At 39.9% G+C, this 18,694-nt stretch overlaps 1 protein-coding gene across 2 annotated transcripts in view; it reads right to left on the reverse strand.

Annotated features, from left to right (window-relative positions):
• Nucleotides 1–18,694, reverse strand: part of UVR8 (Regulator of chromosome condensation (RCC1) family protein) — a 430,618-nt gene that overhangs the window by 165,643 nt on the left and 246,281 nt on the right. For both annotated transcript variants that reach the window (XM_089392986.1, XM_089392985.1), the window contains 2 exons: nucleotides 3,055–3,126; nucleotides 2,793–2,911 (listed from right to left, as the gene is read on the reverse strand). In XM_089392986.1, coding sequence (XP_089249112.1) covers nucleotides 2,793–2,911; nucleotides 3,055–3,126 — 191 coding nt within the window. The remainder of the gene's footprint in view (nucleotides 1–2,792; nucleotides 2,912–3,054; nucleotides 3,127–18,694) is intronic.

The raw sequence follows: 18,694 nt of genomic DNA on the forward strand, positions 1-18,694 counted from the left end.
GAAAAAACTCCCTCAGCCAACTGCGTCATCCCTCCTAGCCTCTGCGTGGCTCTGCATGAGCCTCTCTCTGCCCTCCTCAACCTTTGCACTGACTTCTCTCTAGCCCACACTAATGCGCAGTCCCTCTGTGTCAACCCTTCCTCTGTCCCTTCTGCAAGGATCAGCTACTGTCACTCGAGAGAGTTGATTCTGCTGCAAATGCTCTACTAAGTTGATGCCTTCAGCTCTCCTATGATCTGCAACCACCCTCCGATACCATGTTGAATTTTCTAAGTCTATCCGTTTAGAAAATTAATCTGTATTCTGTTGGTTTATTTCTTCTACTTGTAAATTTTGAACAAGTTATTTAAAACATTTAAATACTGAAATAAACACAATACAGTCGGAACAACTACAGATCATCAACTGAAAGAAAACAAGCACACAAGTGACACCGTTATTTTTGGATAAATGTCCCCAGAAAAACCCAAGGCCGGAAAACTGATGCATCTATTCTGAGGGTTTATTATTATGTAGTATTTACTTGACTATAATTGGGTGCCTAACCGGCTCACCCGACAGAGAAAAATACACGGCAACAATACCTCTATATTCAGAAACAGGTATTCAGAAAAGCTTGTCCCACAAAACCCTCTTCAGCACAATTGAAGCTCAGCACTGGCCATTATGGCCTCTACGTCAGCCTCCTGCTGACCTGCGTTAGCCCTAGGACCCTCTGCTTCAGCCCTCTGAGGCACTGTGCACCCTCTGCATCACTCCAACAGCCTCTATGTGGATGACGCAGTCCCTCTGGCCTCTGTGTTGTCTCTGTTGGGCTCTGCGTGGCCTAAACTGGCTGCTGCTCTCGCTCTTCCTGCTTCTGCGCTGGTCTCTCGGCATTGTCTTTGTTGTACTCACTGCCCCTCGCTGCTGATCACTGATTCAACTTTGCTTAGCAACCTCGCTCTAGCAAAATGGATGACTGATCACTCTAGTGTGGCTTCCAACTGACCCTCAAGCCTTTTCTTATACTTTTCTCGTTGGTCCTTTAACGACCGAGACTAAATCTCTAATCAACGGCTAAGATTAGATTTGGTTTGATCAATGATTTTGGAACCTTCTAACCCAGTTTTATATTAATACCCATTAATATTTTATTTTTCCTAAGTTTAGACTTAGAAACTCCATTAAAAATATTAATTATTTTAATATCTCCCAAACTGGGTACAATCTGTCCAAATCATTTCTGGGTCTTGGAAATCTCATGTGCTTTAGCCTCTCCACCAATTTTCATGGCTAGAGCACAGCTGATGCTACCCTAAATCAACAACCCAATGGACAAATGTGTACCTGGATGGGAAAAACGGTGAATGGGGCTAAACAAGCATTGGGGAGGTGATGTATATGGTGTCGGGAAGCGGGACCATGCAACCAAAATCGGGTTGTCTCATGTAGTGTCACTCCTAAAGCTAGTAGCCAATAACGCAGATTCCATAGGACTAGGATACAAGGCTAACCATCAAATTGGACAAAGGAGACGAGTACAAACCAAGCCCACTCTTTCTGTCGAATCCCTCCACCAATCAATACCCAAAAGTGTCCAGGATAAGTAAACAAAAATACCCAACTACACAATGAAAAGCCATACCTTCAAGATTGGAAGGCCCACCTTCAAACATACGACCAAAACATATGGGTGAATGACCACATTGCTGGCTCAGGTGGTAGAGAAAATAGCACATCAAACTATTTGGTGATTGCAAGAGGCTTTTGGCTGTCGGCTGTGGACCATCTAGGAGAAAATTTTCTCCTATGGATATCACCCACAAAGTAGTGGGTAACAGCTCCAACTCCAAAGTTCTCCAAACACAACTTGCTTGGATAGGGTCTTCAACCTAGAACAATCCTCATACAAGACAAAGTGTAAGATGATGTCCTATTTATTGTTGAAGGAACTAACTTAAAAGCTTTTGCTTGTTTGTTTTAGTTAGGAATTGTTTATTTATATCTTTTGAGTTTTTATGTTTTGTTTTTTGTTTCTTTTCAGGGGTGATAATTGGATGGTATCCTCAATGTATTAAGATGAATCCTCTGTGGTTATGTTACGCATCAAAATCAGGCTGGAATCCTTGGCAGATCCTTCGAATATCCATTGTGTGTCTATTTTTAATACATATAAAATAGGTTATAACAGTGTGAAGTGTACCAAATCCAGTAACGTGGAATAAAAAATCTCAGTAGGGGCACATGCCAAAATCATTAGAAATAAAGTTGCCAAAGTTTCATAGACAAAAATAGCACATGCACTCCCAATGCTTCCAATCTGTTAACAAAGGGGTATATAAAACATAGTTTGTCTTATTGTTATCTTTTATTACCCTTCCCTGTATTTCGACTGTACAATTGATTATTCTACACAAAGTCGTTAACTTTACATTTCTATCAGCTATTCGCATATCAGGTGTGATATTTCATATCAGCCATCACCATTTAACTTAGTCTTCTAATTATCCTTCTAGATTTATTTCTCCTCTTCATGCTTCCAGAGATTGTTATAGGCAGCATAAGCTAAGTCTCAGGAAGAATTCAAACAGATTTTAAAAATTGCTCTTATAACTCAAACTAAACCTGCTCACGGAAGTTTGTATAGGTTAGGTATTTTGGAGATGAACATGGAAGGATGCAGTTTAAGACATGTCTCAATCTTCTGTCAGATAAAATACTTCAACCAAAGATGCATAATATCCAGTTGGAAACTTCAAAATATACATGGCAACAAACATATAAATGTGCATCTAAGCGATTGGCTTCACCTGTCAAGGATGTCTCCATGTCCTAACTGGCCACTTGTGCCCCTGCCCCAAGAGAATACATTACTTTTGGATGTAATTGCAACTGTATGTCTCCATCCACAAGAAACATGGACAACCTCCTGCAATTTATATGACCCAAGTCATCAGCTTTGGAATAGCACTACAGAGTTAATCTTCTAACCAGAAATTCTAAGCTGAGAATTAATTGAACACCTACGATATCTTATGAAACAACATAGTTTAACACACAAAAGAGACATGCCTCTTCAGAAGGAAGCTTCACTCTCTGTGGGCCAGAGTGGTCAATATTATCTCCAACACCAAGCTGGCCAAACTGCAAGGCACAAAATATAAGAAATGATGATTACTCCTTGTTACTTGGAAAAATTAGTAAGGACAACGTTAAGCTGCAAGATCCATTTAAAAGCAGAGCTGCTCGCATGTCCAGAGGCATAAGCCTACAATAAAATGCAACCTTTCCTCCAGGGATTACATGGGCTTCCACTTCAACAAGTCATCTGCAAACAATAATAATTCTAAAACAAGATACAGAAAAAACCTGCTTAGAAAAAGGTGTGAATTTATGAAGCTTCAAAGTCTTGTGTTTATTAAAGAGAGATGATGTCTATTAGAGAGAGATGAAAATGTCTACACAAATAAAATGAAAAGAAACTACATTTATGTCCAGGATTGAATCCTGTCCAGTTAATACATCATATAAGCATACTTGTGCTGGAATGGTGGGGTGTGTTACAAGACAGACTAGCACCTTTAACTAAAAGTCCAAAAGATAGGCCACTGTCACCTCACCAACTCTCTTCTACATTTTATGCTAGGGTAAATGGAATCCTAACCAATGGGTTTTCACCTATATTACTAACCTTAATGTATATGTAGTATGTACTGGGAGCATGAGAAAGCCTAGCATCATAAAAAAATGGAAAAAATGGATTTAAATAGTTACAGAGTGGTCAATAAAAAGGAGACTACAGGCTTCAATTTCTTGGGCGATGGAATCATGTGAGTAATATTAGAGAGTGGATCTAAAGGAATATCCAAGGCTCATCACTGCTTGGGGGAATCCACTTGTCAACACATGACAAGGATCTCGCACATCCAAGGCTCATCACCCATCAACGCCCTCTCTAATAAGGGTCACATCCATCAGTCCACACCACTCTCTGAAAACCAAGAAATTTCCTTTCGACACAGGCCTTCGTATGAATGTCAGCGATCCAGTCATCATTCACTATATATTAGAGTCTTACTACTTCTCTGTTGGGTCCCTATAATACTAGTGATTACCCCATTACTATTGTAGTTATACCCCTTATTTATATTGTTGTGCCCTTATTACCCCCATATTGTTATTTCTGGCCCCATAGAATCCCTCTATTGTTATTTTTGTGGCTTTATATTATTATTGTTAGGTCGGCTGGATTATATTGTGACTCCTTAGACTCCTATATATAGAAAGGAGGTTTTGTCATTTGTATCATCCAATAATTGTTCATTTATGTAATGTAAAGGAGGTTGCCCCCTCGAAGAGGCTGAATTCTAAGGCGTTGATCTTTCTTTTCTATCTTTTCTTGAGCTGGTTTCATAACATTTGGTATCAGAGCTTTGGATTCTAGGGTTTCGCTGCTCCAAACAAATCTTTTCGCGCGATATTTGCGGAGATATGCTCTGAGGAAGTTGGTCTTTTTACAGACTCCTGAATTACATTCAAAACAGGTGACCTAGGGAAAATCGTCATAACTTTCTCTCTGGGATCGGATTGAAATTTCGTAAGAAGGTACAGAAAGAGGACGGACTGTAGTTTCTTGTATATCGTTTTCAGAACCAAAGGTCGAAAATTGTACACGTGGCACTTCATACAAGTTCACTCTTCTGGAAAGGTATATAATCAGGTCATCTTGGGAGATTGTGCATAACTCTTTCTTGGAGAATCCAATTTGGATCAGACTGGTGGCATTGGAAAGAGGACACAGAGAGCTACTACAGGTCACAATTTCAGAACTAGATGATTGGAAAGTACAGAGATACATCAGAGGCAATATCAAGCTCCTACAAAGTGAAAAAAGGTGTGTAGATTTTTTTAAATTTTTGCTTAAGCTTGGTTTGAAAATTTATTTTGAAGGAATTCAAAGGGCATAGTAGAGCATTATTATCGGTAACTGATGCCCCGAGGAAAGAAAATGCAAACACCTAGTAAGGAACCTGAAAGCTCTAGCATGACTCATGAAGAAGGGAAGAAATGCAACATGATATATCAAAATTACAAGACCAAGTGCAACAACTGTCCCTTGCACAAAAAGGAACAGAATCTAAGATGGATGGTTTAAAGAAAGATGTAGAAGCTAAGATGGATGGTTTAAAGAAAGGTGTAGAAGCTAAGATGGACTATTTAAAGAAAGGCGTAGAAGCTAAGATGGATGGCATGGAAGCTAAGGTGAATGGCATGGACGCTAAAATTGATGGCATGGATGATAAGATGGAAGAATTGAAGATAAATATGAATAAGTTGCTACAAGAAATGGTCACTAAGGGTGAAAGAGTACTAAAGGAAACTCATGATGAGAACAAAAGAAATGTTAATCATGATTCCATAGACTCTAATGTTGGATCAAAGACTCACCATGTTCCAAAAATCGATATGAGGAAGTTTGATGGCAAGGATCCCGCCACATGGATATTACAGATGGAGCAATTCTTCGATCTCAATAATGTGCAAAACACACAAAAGGTACGTATGGCAACTTTATATTTGGAACCAAATCAGTTTGTATGGTATCAATGGCTTTGTTCTCGTAAACAATTTATCACTTGGGCAATTTTTACGGAAGAATTGATAGCACATTATGAGGATACAAAAAGCAACACTTTTTTTAGCCAATTGATAAGTCTCAAACAAAAGGGTTCAATAATGGAGCACATTGAGGAGTTCCAAAAATTGAACATAAGGGTAAAAGATATTCCAGAGGAGCATAGGATTGATGTGTTCATAGGGTCTTTAAAGGATAATATCCAACATGATGTGCGCCTTTGGGAACCTGATTCATTAGAGAAGGCATTCAGGTTAGCAAGAAAAATGGAAAGCAAAATTATGGCAACAAGGAAGCATACCATTCACAACTATAAAGACGGAAGTGTTGTTGCCCATAGTCTTCCACAACCTATAAGGTTGACACCACAACAATTGGAAGAAAAAAGAGCAAAAGGGCTTTGTTACAATTGTGATAGCAAATACACAAAAGGTCATAAGTGTGCTGAGAAGAAATTATTCTACATAGATTGTGAAGAGGAAGAAGAAAAGGAGCAAGAAAGGTCAAAAGAAGAGGATATATTTCAGGAACAAAGCCTAGATGAAGAACAAATAAATCCGACCATATCTTGTAATGCATTGGCGGGAATTACCACTCCTCAAACCATCAAGATAGAAGGACAAATCAAGAAGAAAAAGGTAATAGTGTTGATTGATTCAGGAAGCACCCACAATTTTATTCATTGTAGGGTAGCAAAAGAATTGAATTGCTTCCTATATCCAGCACCAGAGTGTCAAGTGATGATTGCAAATGGAGGAACAATAAATTGTTCTGGAAAGTGCCATAATATCAAGCTATCCATGGGAGAATATGTATTGACTAGCCCAATGCTTTCCATTCCAATGGGAGGTGCTGATGTTGTACTAGGAGTCCAATGGCTACAATCCTTGGGTACAATAGCTTTTAATTTTCAAGAACTTTTCATGAAATTTTCTGTGGAAGGAAAGGAAGTTGAATTAAGGGGTATTGCAGGGAAACCAGGAAAGATAATCAGCTCTAATGGCATGACAAAGCTTCTAAAAAAGGAGCAAAGAGGTGTAATTGCACAATTATGTTCGCTAGATGTTTCCACATTGGAATCATCTATTTCTCCAGATCTCCAAAAAGTCCTGGACAATCATTCCAAGGTATTTGAGACTCCCAAAGGTCTCCCACCTATGCGTGATCATGATCATGCTATTCATCTGATTCCAGGAAGTGTTCCTCCAAACATCAGGCCGTACAGATATCCATATGTCCAAAAAAGTGAAATTGAACGTATGGTTGCAGAAATGCTAGAGGCTGGTATAATTCAACCGAGTCAAAGTTCTTTCTCAGCTCCAGTAGTATTGGTGCACAAGAAGGATGGATCATGGCGCATGTGTCCAGATTATAGGGAGCTCAACAAGCTCACTATTAAAGATAAGTTCCCCATTCCTGTCATTGATGAATTACTGGATGAATTGCATGGATCAATTTACTTCACCAAGTTGGATCTTCGTTCGGGATATCATCAAATCAGAATGAAGATTGAAGACATTCCGAAAACGGCATTTAGAACTCATGAGGGTCATTATGAATTTTTGGTCATGCCTTTTGGCCTTACCAATGCACCTTCAACATTTCAAGGTTTGATGAATTCAATTTTCAAACCATTCCTTAGAAAATTTGTGTTAGTATTTTTTGATGATATACTAATCTACAGCAAGTCTTGGAAGGATCATGTTGAACATGTTGACAAGGTGCTACAACTATTGGAGGAGAAACAATTATATGCAAAAAGATCCAAATGTTTCTTTGGAGTCCAGGAGGTGGAATATTTGGGTCATATTGTATCTCATGAAGGAGTTAAGGTAGACCCTAGCAAAATTAAAGCCATTAAGGAATGGAAAATCCCCACATCCATAAAGCATCTGCGAGGATTTCTTGGGTTGACAGGGTATTATCGCAAGTTTGTTAAGAATTATGGGAGAATAGCAGCACCTCTAACAACATTATTGAAGAAAGATTCATTTTCATGGACTCCGGAAGCAACAAAGGCCTTTGAACATCTTAAAGAGGCAATGTGCCAAGCACCGGTCTTAGCTACACCGGACTTCACAAAAACCTTTATTGTGGAATGTGATGCTTCAGGAAATGGAATTGGTGCTGTTCTAATGCAAGATGAAAGACCCATTGCTTTTGAAAGTCGTCCAATCAAGGGAAAGTTTTTAAGCAAAGCTATTTATGAGAAGGAAATGTTGGCAATACTCCATGCACTTAAGAAATGGCGACCCTACCTAATGGGAAGACACTTCAAGGTAAAAACGGATCATGATAGCCTTAAATACTTTTTAGAACAAAGATTATCCTCTGAAGAGCAACAAAAGTGGGTCACAAAGATGTTGGGTTATGACTTTGAAATCATCTACAAAAAAGGGAAGCAAAATGTGGTGGCAGATGCACTCTCAAGAAAGGATGAGGATGTGGAAGCATTGTTGTGTGCCATTTCTATTATCCAACCAGATTGGATAAACGAAGCAAAGGAGGAATGGAAGAATGACGAAGAAGTGTGGGCACTTATTCGAAAGCTACAACAAGATTCCAGTACTTCTGATACATTTAGCTGGCAAAATGATTCGTTATGGTACAAAGATCGCTTATACCTCTGTAAGAATTCCCAGCTAAAACAAAAGATTCTTATGGAATTGCACACTTCTCCCTTAGGAGGGCACTCAGGATTTTTAAAAACTTACCACAGGGTTAAGAAGGAATTTTTTTGGGATGGCCTTAAATCAGATATTCAAAAGTTTGTGGCGGAATGTTTGGTTTGCCAACAAAATAAAGTTGAAACAATTAAGACACCGGGTCTATTACAACCTTTATCCATTCCAAGCCAACGTTGGGAGGAGGTTTCAATGGATTTTATCACAGGTTTACCCAAGTCTGAGGGAAAGAGTGTCATCATGGTGGTAGTTGACAGACTTACCAAGTATGCACACTTTTGTGCATTATCACATCCATTTAAAGCCAGTACAGTTTCTACTGCATTTATGGAAACAGTTCAAAAGCTACATGGAAACCCAAAGATTATTGTAAGTGACAGAGATCCCATTTTCACTGGAAATTTTTGGACAGAATTATTTTCTTGTCTTGGTACTCAGTTAGCTCATAGCTCATCTTATCATCCTCAATCTGATGGGCAAACTGAGATAGTAAACAAATGTTTGGAAGGATATCTTCGTTGCTTTGTATCTGATAAACAGACACAATGGGTCAAATGGTTGCCTCTGGCTGAATGGTGGTATAACACTTCCATACAGCAACAAAAATGACCCCATTTATGGCACTTTATGGGTATCAACCACCATCAATCACATCATATTTAAGAGAAAATTCTAAGGTTCAGGCAGTGGAACATCACATCGAACATCAACAACAAGTCCTCCAACTCTTAAAGGATAACCTCGTGTTGGCACAAAATAGAATGAAACAACAGGCAGATCAACATCGCAGTGAAAGAAGTTTTGATGTAGGTGATTGGGTATTCCTACGGCTACAACCATATAAGCAAATGTCCCTAAAGCAAGCTAAGAAGGATAATAAATTATCACCAAAGTATTATGGTCCGTACAAGGTGTTGGAAAAGATTGGTACTATGGCATACAAATTGGAGCTTCCTGCAGCTTCTCGATTGCACCCAGTTTTCCATGTTTCATGTTTAAAGAAGGTTATAGGCGACAAGCTCCCAGTTCAAACAATATTGCCAGAACTTGACGAGGAAGGAAAAATTATATTGGAACCGGAAGCAGTCACAGAAACAAGAACTCGACAGCTACGAAATCGATCAATTTCAGAGTATCTTATCAAGTGGAAGAACTTATCCGCTGAAGATTCCACATGGGAGGATGAGAATTTTATGCAGAAGTATCCAGAACTGCTCAAGCGTTGAGGACAACACTTTTTTGAAGGAGAGGGGCATGTTGGGTCCCTATAATACTAGTGATTACCCCATTACTATTGTAGTTATACCCCTTATTTATATTGTTGTGCCCCTATTACCCCCATATTGTTATTTCTGGCCGCATAGAATCCCTCTATTGTTATTTTTGTGGCTTTATATTATTATTGTTAGGTCGGCTGGATTATATTGTGACTCCTTAGAATCCTATATATAGAAAGGAGGTTTTGTCATTTGTATCATCCAAGAATTGTTCATTTATGTAATGTAAAGGAGGTTGCCCCCTCGAAGAGGCTGAATTCTAAGGCGTTGATCTTTCTTTTCTATCTTTTCTTGAGCTGGTTTCATAACATTCTCTCTGCACCATATTCCGGATATGGTGATAGTTGATCTGAACATGCTTGGACTTGTCATGGAACACGAGATTTTCTGCAAGTCAAATCCCACTCTTAATAACGCAGTAAATTATTGTTGTGTCCAACACATGCTCAAACAACTCTCCAAAGAGCTTCCTCAACCACACTGCCTCACAACTAGCCATGCTAGCAGCAATTTTTCAAATTCAACGGTGCTGAGGGCTACAAACTTTTGCTTCTTGCTCATCCAAGATATCATGGCAAATCCTAAGCTGAAGTAGCACCCAGATGTGCTTTTTCTATCAATAGAGTTACCAACCCAATCAACATCTGAGTATCCATGTAGTCTTATATCACCAACAGTGTATTTCAATCCCATATTGATGGTCCCATGTAGGTATCTCAGCACATGCTTTGCAACAATCCAGTGTGCATGAGATGGTTTAATCATATATTGGCTTAGAGTATTGACCGCAAAACATATGTTTGGTCTAGTGTTCACTAAGAACATCACTACCCCAATGAGTTGATGATACAGAGATGGATTTGCTAAATCAGGACCTGCATCTTCACAACTTAGCTTCTTGAAGTTCATCTCCATTGGAGTATTCATGGATTTACATTCTGTCATACCAAATCTTTCAAGCAGCTTGACAACATATTTTCCTTGAGAAAGGAAAATCTCACCAGGTTTTTGCCATACTTCAAGACCCAGATTGTAGTGCACAAAATGAGGATCTTTCATTTCAACTTCGGATGCTAACTCCCTCTTACACTGGAGAATAAGAGGTTCACTACCGATATCATAAATAAATCATCAAGATATAACACTAAAATCAAAGGCATACCTTGGATTGTCTGGAAGTAAAGATTTGGATCATCATTACTTCTAGTAAAACCACACTTCATCAAGACGCTATCAATATGGGCATACCAAGCTCTTGGAGCTTGCTTTAAACCATGGAGGGATTTCTTCAGTCTACACATGAGTTTTCTAGTCATGTACTTCAAACGCTGGCGGTTGCTCCACAAATACATCTTCCTTGAGGAAGCCATGCAAAAAAGCAGTCTATACATCCATTTGGTGAAGAGACCATCCTTGGCTTGTAGCTAGAGCCACAATGGATCAGATGGTTGTATAACGGGAAGCTAGTGCAAAGACCTCTGTTGATTTCCGGTAGCATCAAATGTGCTCTAAGCCTCATAATCTGCAGAGAGGCTTGGACACATGAATTCCACAATAACCAAAAATCATTTTGGGAAATCCATCCAAAGACAATTTTATTAAAATAATTAATTATTTTCAATGGAGGCCTAAACTCTAAACTTAGGAACTTAAAATAATTAAAGGGTATTAATATAACTGTGGTGAAACTTCTAGAAGAAGACAAGGATCAAGCCAAAATTATCTGAGCCATTGATTCAGACCTAATCTGGGCCGTTGGTTCTCAACCGAAGGATTATAAGAGGAGGCTTGAGGGGCATTTGGAAGACACACCGAGTGGGAGATCAGAAGATCGAATTTCTAAAACACAGCAGTTGTCGGGTAGAGAATTCGAAGTGATCTTTTGCAGTGAGGGGCAGGGACAATTTTGGTTGGAGATTTCTCTTGATCCGAGAATACTCAACATAGAAGGTAGAGAGAGATCAAGGAGAGGCAATTGTGGCTAATTTGGTTAGCGTAGAGCCTTGAGGAGGTCCGAAAATTTGTTGGAGGAATCGATATCAGAAGTCAAGGTGTGAGACTGGGAGGTCAAATTCTAAGTTCCTGAGCATAAAATCAATCAACAGAAGTGGTGACGTTGTCCCTAGAGGTTGTGGCGCTGGGCTGAAGCAGTGATTGCACAGAGGCAACCAGGGGCAGTCCATTCAGTGGCTAGATCAACCAAGATCTCTAGTGATAGTGTGAGGTAATCTCACTTATCTCTCTACCAGTGATATTCTCTGTATTGGATAGCCAGCAGGGCATCCAGAGATTGTATTCAGAAAACCACTGCTTAATAATACAAACACTCAACTGCTGCACCGGTTTTCCCGCATTGGGATTTTCCGGGGACATTTGTCCAAAAATCACTGTGTAGATGTGTGTGATGTTTATTTCTCTCGTGTTGTATTTAGTTTCCACACTTATATTTTGGTGTAGGATGCAGTGTATGTATTTCAGTATTTGTCGTAGAAAACTGCAAGTAACTTGTTAAATTAATTTAACAAGTAGATGAAATATAATCAGTTTACTGCAGTAGGAATCGAGTAACTGATTTTCCACATGGTATCAGATGACAGATTGTGAGCAAAAGAGCTCAGAAGTGGAAAGGAAGAGGATTTCGAAATTATTGCAGAGGCAGTGTCGTTCGAGGGAAAAGGAGAATCAAGTTTTGAGGAGAAATCGATTACTCTGAGTGAGTCAACAGAGAAATTCAATCTCCAGATCCAAGCTTTCCATATGCAAAAGGGAGCAGCGTACTTTTCCTTGGAGACCAGATCTTCAGTCGGGACGCAGATATTTTGCAACAGTTGGTCGAATAACGTCAGTCGAAAAGAGAGATATTGTTGAGGGAATTTCTTCCTCGAAGAATTCCTAGCCAGGGAATTTGAATTCTCATTTGCTAAGCAGCAGCAGATCCACTGACTCCAACAGGGAGTGCGTAAGCTAGCCCAGCAGCAGCGTAGAGGAGAGACGAGGTAATTCGACTTTTTCATTGGCAGAGATTGCATCTGGTAGATTGCAAGATCAGGATCAGTTGGATGCTGCATCCAACTATGTGATCTGGAACGCGAGGATGTCATGCCTTCTGGATGAAGATTTTCTCAAGATCTACGTCGACAGTGTGGTAGTTGAGCCCGCAGATCTAAATCTGCTCAAGAAGTACATGGTAGAGATGGTGAAGACCAAGCAAATGATCCTTGGCGGAGTGAAGGATCATGTAGTATGTCACATCTAAGGCAAAGGGACTTGCAAGGAGATGTGGGATGCCTTGTCCACGCTATATCAGGGATCTTCCGAGCAGCGGAAGATGTACCTGAAGCGGAAGATGAGATCCATGGAGATGCAGAAGGGGGAAAGCATTGATATGTTCCTTGCAAAGCTTCAGGAGACCCGTGACGAGTTGGCAACTACAGGGTCAACACCTCATCTTATCGAGATGGTGAGATTGGCTCTAAATTTAGTCTCAGAAGAATGGCAAGTGTTTGTCTTGAGCATCCTAGGTAGAGAGAGATTGCTAGATTAGAAAGGGATGTGGGCCTCTCTTCAGCTGGAAGAGTGAAAATTCCTACACTGGAATCCCTACTGCTACAAATTGATGTTACTTCTCCTACTTGATTAAATAATACAAGTTATTTACTGTCTTCTACAGTAAATTTTGAGGTAAATAAATCTGCAGCCTTCACTTAATTAATATGTTAGCAGAAACAAAATACTGAGCAAGAAAGAATAATGCAACACATAGGGCATATAGTTATTTTTGGACAAATAGTCCCCGGAAAAACCCAATGCGGGAAAATTGGCGCAGCAACTCTGAGGGTTTATTATTATGCAGGAGAAAATTTCGAGTACAAATCTATGATGCTCAACTAGCAGTCCTTTACAGAGAAAATACTGGACAAAAGATTGGTGAAATGATCTCAACCTGTCACTGGAGAATCAGTGACTGATCCTACAGCTCTGGAGACTCTGCGTCACCCTCTGCGCAGAACTGTGTCACCCTGGGTAGCTTATGTGTCACCCTCATGGGTATTACGCTACCTCTCTGCTCTAGGTCCTCTGCTGGCTGACAAATCGACTTTCATGCCTCCCAAACTCACACCCTGGCTTCCGGCAACTGAACTTCGACTTCGCTCGTCAAAAACTCGACTTCCCCTCACTCACTACATTGCCTCTGCGTCAGCACTACGTAGGCCAGTGTCAGCCTTCCTCTGGACATCTTTTGTCCTCTCTCTACCTTGTACTCTCTGGAAATTCCTTCTCCTAAATTCTCACTACCCCTCTACTGCAAGATCTCCTCAATCGATTTTCCTTCTGAGAACTTCTCACCTCAGAAAATTGATTTTCTCAATCTCTCTGTGTGTTTTCCAAATGACCCTCAACTCCCTTCTTATATCTTTCTGTTGGGCAACCAATGGCCTAGATTAAAACATAATCAAAGGCTCAAATCAATTTGACTTGATCCATGGCATTTTCTAGTAGTTTCACCCCTGATTAGATTAATACCCATTAATATTTTAATTTTCCTAACTTTAGACTTTAGGAACCCCATTAAAAATATTAATTATTTTAATAAAATCACTTTTGGATGGAATTTCCCAAAGCGCTTTATGGGTCTTCGAAATACCTATGCCCAAACCTTCATGCAAAATTTGAGGCTTAGAGCACATCCGATGCTACCCCAAATCAACAAAGAGACGAGGAGGGACTTAGCCAAGTGCAAACTTGACAATAGCAGCAGCAGCAGTGGGACGAACTCTAGGGAGGATGATGAGAATGCAACCCTCGAATCTAAGGGGCAACAGGAGCAGCAAAAGAAAAAGAAAGATATTTCAAAGAACAAATGCTTTCAGTGTGGCAAACGGGGTCACTACGCTACACAGTGTCCTCTCAAGAAGAAGGACAAGGTTGAGAAGCATGACCCGAAGGCTACATCCACATAGATCAAGGAGGAGGAGTTTTCCATGAGTGCCCAGAGGTGGGGTGATATAGAACAGTAGTTCGAAAGAACTGCATTTGTGCAGGATCCTTGAGGAGTCCACCTCTTGGATCAATACCTTGCTACAGGAGCCCAAATCAGAAGTAGCAGGATGGACTGGGTTAGTTGATGCAGAGGAGTATCAAAGTGACAGTTGCAGTGGTTAGGAGTGCCAGAGACTGAGCAGCGCAGAGCAGAGTCGGCAGTAGTGCAATTGGCATAGAGCAGAGGTCAACTGCAGCGCAGAGGCTTCAGAGGGTCAGCGTAGAGACTAGAAGCAGTTAGAACTCCAGCAACAAATGCATCATGCTGAACACCTGTTCAATAATTTGGGATGCTTTTCCGTTGCTGATACAGTAGCTGTAGCAGTTGGATAAGATTATAGTGCAAATGCAGTATTGGCAATGGCAGGGCCAGCAGCAGCACGAATGCAGAATTTGAGAGGGAGTTGCAGTACAGATACAATGTTGGTAGTGTCAGTGTCAGCAACAGTACAAATGCAGTGCTTGCACAGTAGTTGGTGGGCAACAATGTCAGACATCAACAATGCAGAGGGAGATGTTATAAAGAAGGGTGATGCTTCAACAGGTTGCATTACTAGAGCACATTCCTTGCTAAGAGGGAGTGTTGATTTCTAGTGCTGCGCAGAGGCAACCAAGGGCGGTCCATTTAGTAACTGGGTCAGCCAAGATCTCCAGTGATAATGTGAGGTAATCTCGCTTGTCTCTCTGCCAGTGATACTCTCTGTATTAGATAGCCAGCAGGGCAGCCAGAGATTGTATTCAAAAAACCACTACCTAATAATACAAACCCTCAGTTGCTGCACCAGTTTTTCCGCATTGGGATTTTCCAGGGACATTTGTCTAAAAATAACTATGTAGATGTGTGTGATGTTTATTGCTCTCTTGTGTTGTATTTAGATTCTGCAATTTTATTTTGGTGTAGGCTGCAGTGTATGTATTTCAGTGTTTGCTGTAGAGAACTGCAAGTAACTTGTTCAATTAATTTAACAAGTAGGTGAAATATAATCAGTTTACTGCAGTACGAATCGGGTAACCAATTTTTCACAATCTCTTCATAGTCGATTCCCTCATTTGAGAGGAACCTCTGCCCACAAATCTAGCTTTCTATTTTTCAAGACTACCATCAACACCAAGTTTAATGTTATACAACCATTTAGAAGACACGACGGATTTACCTTGGGGTCTTCGTACCAAGTCCTATACATCAAGACTCATATTATTCAACCACTGCATCTCTCCACACTTGAGCCTTCACAGCTTCTTCAAAAGTGCATGGTTCAACTTGAATCATAGTTTTAAAAACCAGTCGGTCTAAACCGAAATCTGATCAAACCGAACGGTTCACTGGCAAAACTATCTAGATCGGCCAAAAAACTCAGTCAGAGCCATTATTTCGCCAATTTTCCAGAAAAAACAGACGTAACCAACCGATTGATGATGGAATCGACCGGTTTATTTGTAAACCTGTCGATTCCTTCATGGTTTACGTGTAAACCAGTCAGTTCTTTCATGAAACAATGGGTTCTTTGCCACAGCAGCAGCAAACCCAGCAAGAGGATTTTTGAAAGCTTCTGAGGTGATTTGGAGGGAAACTAAGGGTTGTTTTCCTCCGAAAACACCCTCTCCAAGCCAATAAAAGGGGGTCTCCCTCTTCATTTGCCTCGCACATCTCATTTGGAGTTTTTGTGAGTTTCATTGGAAGCTTGGAGAGTGTTGAGTTTTTGTTGGAGTATAATCATCTAGGAGGGTTGGACTTGGACTTGGAGCTATTTTGGAGATAGTTTGGAGTTGTTAGTAGAGTTAGCGTGTTCAAGAGGAGACTAAGGAAGCTAGTTTGCATTTCCAGGTAAGGATTTTGACTTGAAAATTTCCATATTTCACTATTGTCCATGCATTTGATTTTTTATTTGTTCTATGCTACATTGTTATCGAATCTCTAGTTCTATGCTATCAAATTCTGTAGGCTAAATATGCCCATTTTTTTCCCAAATTTGTCTTAGGTTTTCCATTTTTCTTATCTACAAATTTTTTTAATTGACAGGTTTCTTTGCAAATTTCAAATATTTCTAGCCACCATGCCTCCAAAAGCCAAGAACACTGCATGGCCTCATTATGATGTGATTGATGGTAAAATGATATGCAAATTTTGCAATAAATATATTGCAGGTGGGGATATTCTCAAGTTGAAAGTTGAAACAACACTTTGCTGGGATAAGAGGCCAAGTAAAGCCATGTGAAGCACCAAAGGAAGTGTTAGGTCCTGTTAAGGCAGAATACCTTGCCATGTTTGAGAAGTTTGAGAAGAATAAGGCTAGGGAGAAGGCTATCCAAGAAGAAATTGCAAGGAAGAAGGAAATATTACAAGCCATGAAAAAGAGTGGGTATCATGATTTTGAGATTAAAGACTCCTCTTCTATCCCTTCCACCAACGACCCCTTTCACTATGTTACTCTTGCTCTTGGGTGTTATTATCGAGGCCAACAATCTAAAGGAATGAAGAGGACGGACATCCAGAGTTATTTCTCATCCTTTGCCACCACTGCCTCTGCTAATCCCACTTCCTCCTAGGTAAGTTGTCAACCCACTTTGGATGAACATAGGAAAAAACAATGCAAAGAATTTTCCTTTCAATACATTGCTAGATGGTGGTATGATGCAGATATCCCATTTCATGTTGCTCGCTCACCTCATTACCAAGCTATGTGGGACTTTGTTATAGCTGCAAGAAATGGCTTCAAAGGCCTTACTATGCATTACTTGAGGGGAGCTCTTTTGCAAAAACATATTTCTTCCATTGATGAGTATTTGTCTGAGTATAAGAGGCATGGCTCAAAACAAGGTGTTCCATCATGTTAGATGGATGGTCTGATGGAAAGAACTGCACTATCATTAATTCCCTTGTTTCTTGCCCTCAAGGAACCATGCTTTTGGGATCAGTTGATGCATCTAATAAGGTGAAGGATGCAACCCTTCTATTTGAGCTTTTGGATGAGATTATTCAGGAAGTGGGGGCGCAGAATGTTGTGTAAGTCATCACATATAATGCCTCAAACTATGTTCTTGTTGGAAAGATGCTTGAATCCAAATATAAGACCATATTTTGGATTCTATGTGTTGCAAATTGCATAGACCTCATGCTTGAGGACATAGGCAAAGTGGAGTGGGTAAAAAAATTGTAGAGCATGCCAAGTGAATTACAAAATACATCTACAACCATTCACGGGTATTGGGCTTAATGAGGAAAAACATTGGGCGCAAAGAGCTTGTTAGGCAAAGTGGAGTGGGTAAAAAACATTGTAGAGCATACCAAGTGAATTACAAAATACATCTACAACCATTCATGGGTATTGGGCTTAATGAGGAAAAACACTGGGGGCAAAGAGCTTGTTAGGCCTACAATTACGAGAATTGCAACTCACTTCCTCGTGTTGCAATGTCTCAATTCTCAACAAAAAAACTTCTAGAAAATGTTTTCTTCTTATGATTGGACTATATTTCAGTGGGCTCATAGACAAGATGGCAAAGACACCAAAAAGAAAGTTTTTGACAATTATTTTTGGAAAATGTCTGCAAAGCTTGTGAAAAATACCAAGCCCCTTGTTATGGTGCTACGGATGGTGTATGGGGAAAAATTAGCCATGGGCTACATTTATGAGGCTATGGATCAAGCAAAGAGGCAAATAAGGGCAACTTAAAAGGATAAGTTAACTAAATATAGGCGTATATGGGAGATCATTGATAACATATGGAACAATCAACTCCATCGTCCTATACATGCATCTGGAAATTTTTTGAACCCAAAGTGTCATATAAAGCTCTACTAGGAGATCTGTAGGTTGGAGAGGTCAAAGATGGATTGCGTGATTGCTTGGAGCGCATGGTCCCTAACCATTCAGACCAGTTGGAAATACATAGACAAATTACTCATTTTAGTATGACAGCTAGTACCTTCGGCAAAAACTTGGTAAACATGGCAAGAGACGTGGATCAACCAGGTAAGTAATTCCAATTTGTTTTTCTTTTAAAGTTCAATTGTTTACAAATTTACAAATCAAATTGTTTGTAAATGCTTGTAAATAAGTAATGAAATGAACTAA

Source organism: Pinus tabuliformis, chromosome 1_1, assembly GCF_031772625.1.
Source record: "Pinus tabuliformis cultivar Carrire ecotype Pingquan chromosome 1_1, CPIR1, whole genome shotgun sequence".
NCBI classification, from domain to species: Eukaryota; Viridiplantae; Streptophyta; class Pinopsida; order Pinales; family Pinaceae; genus Pinus; species Pinus tabuliformis.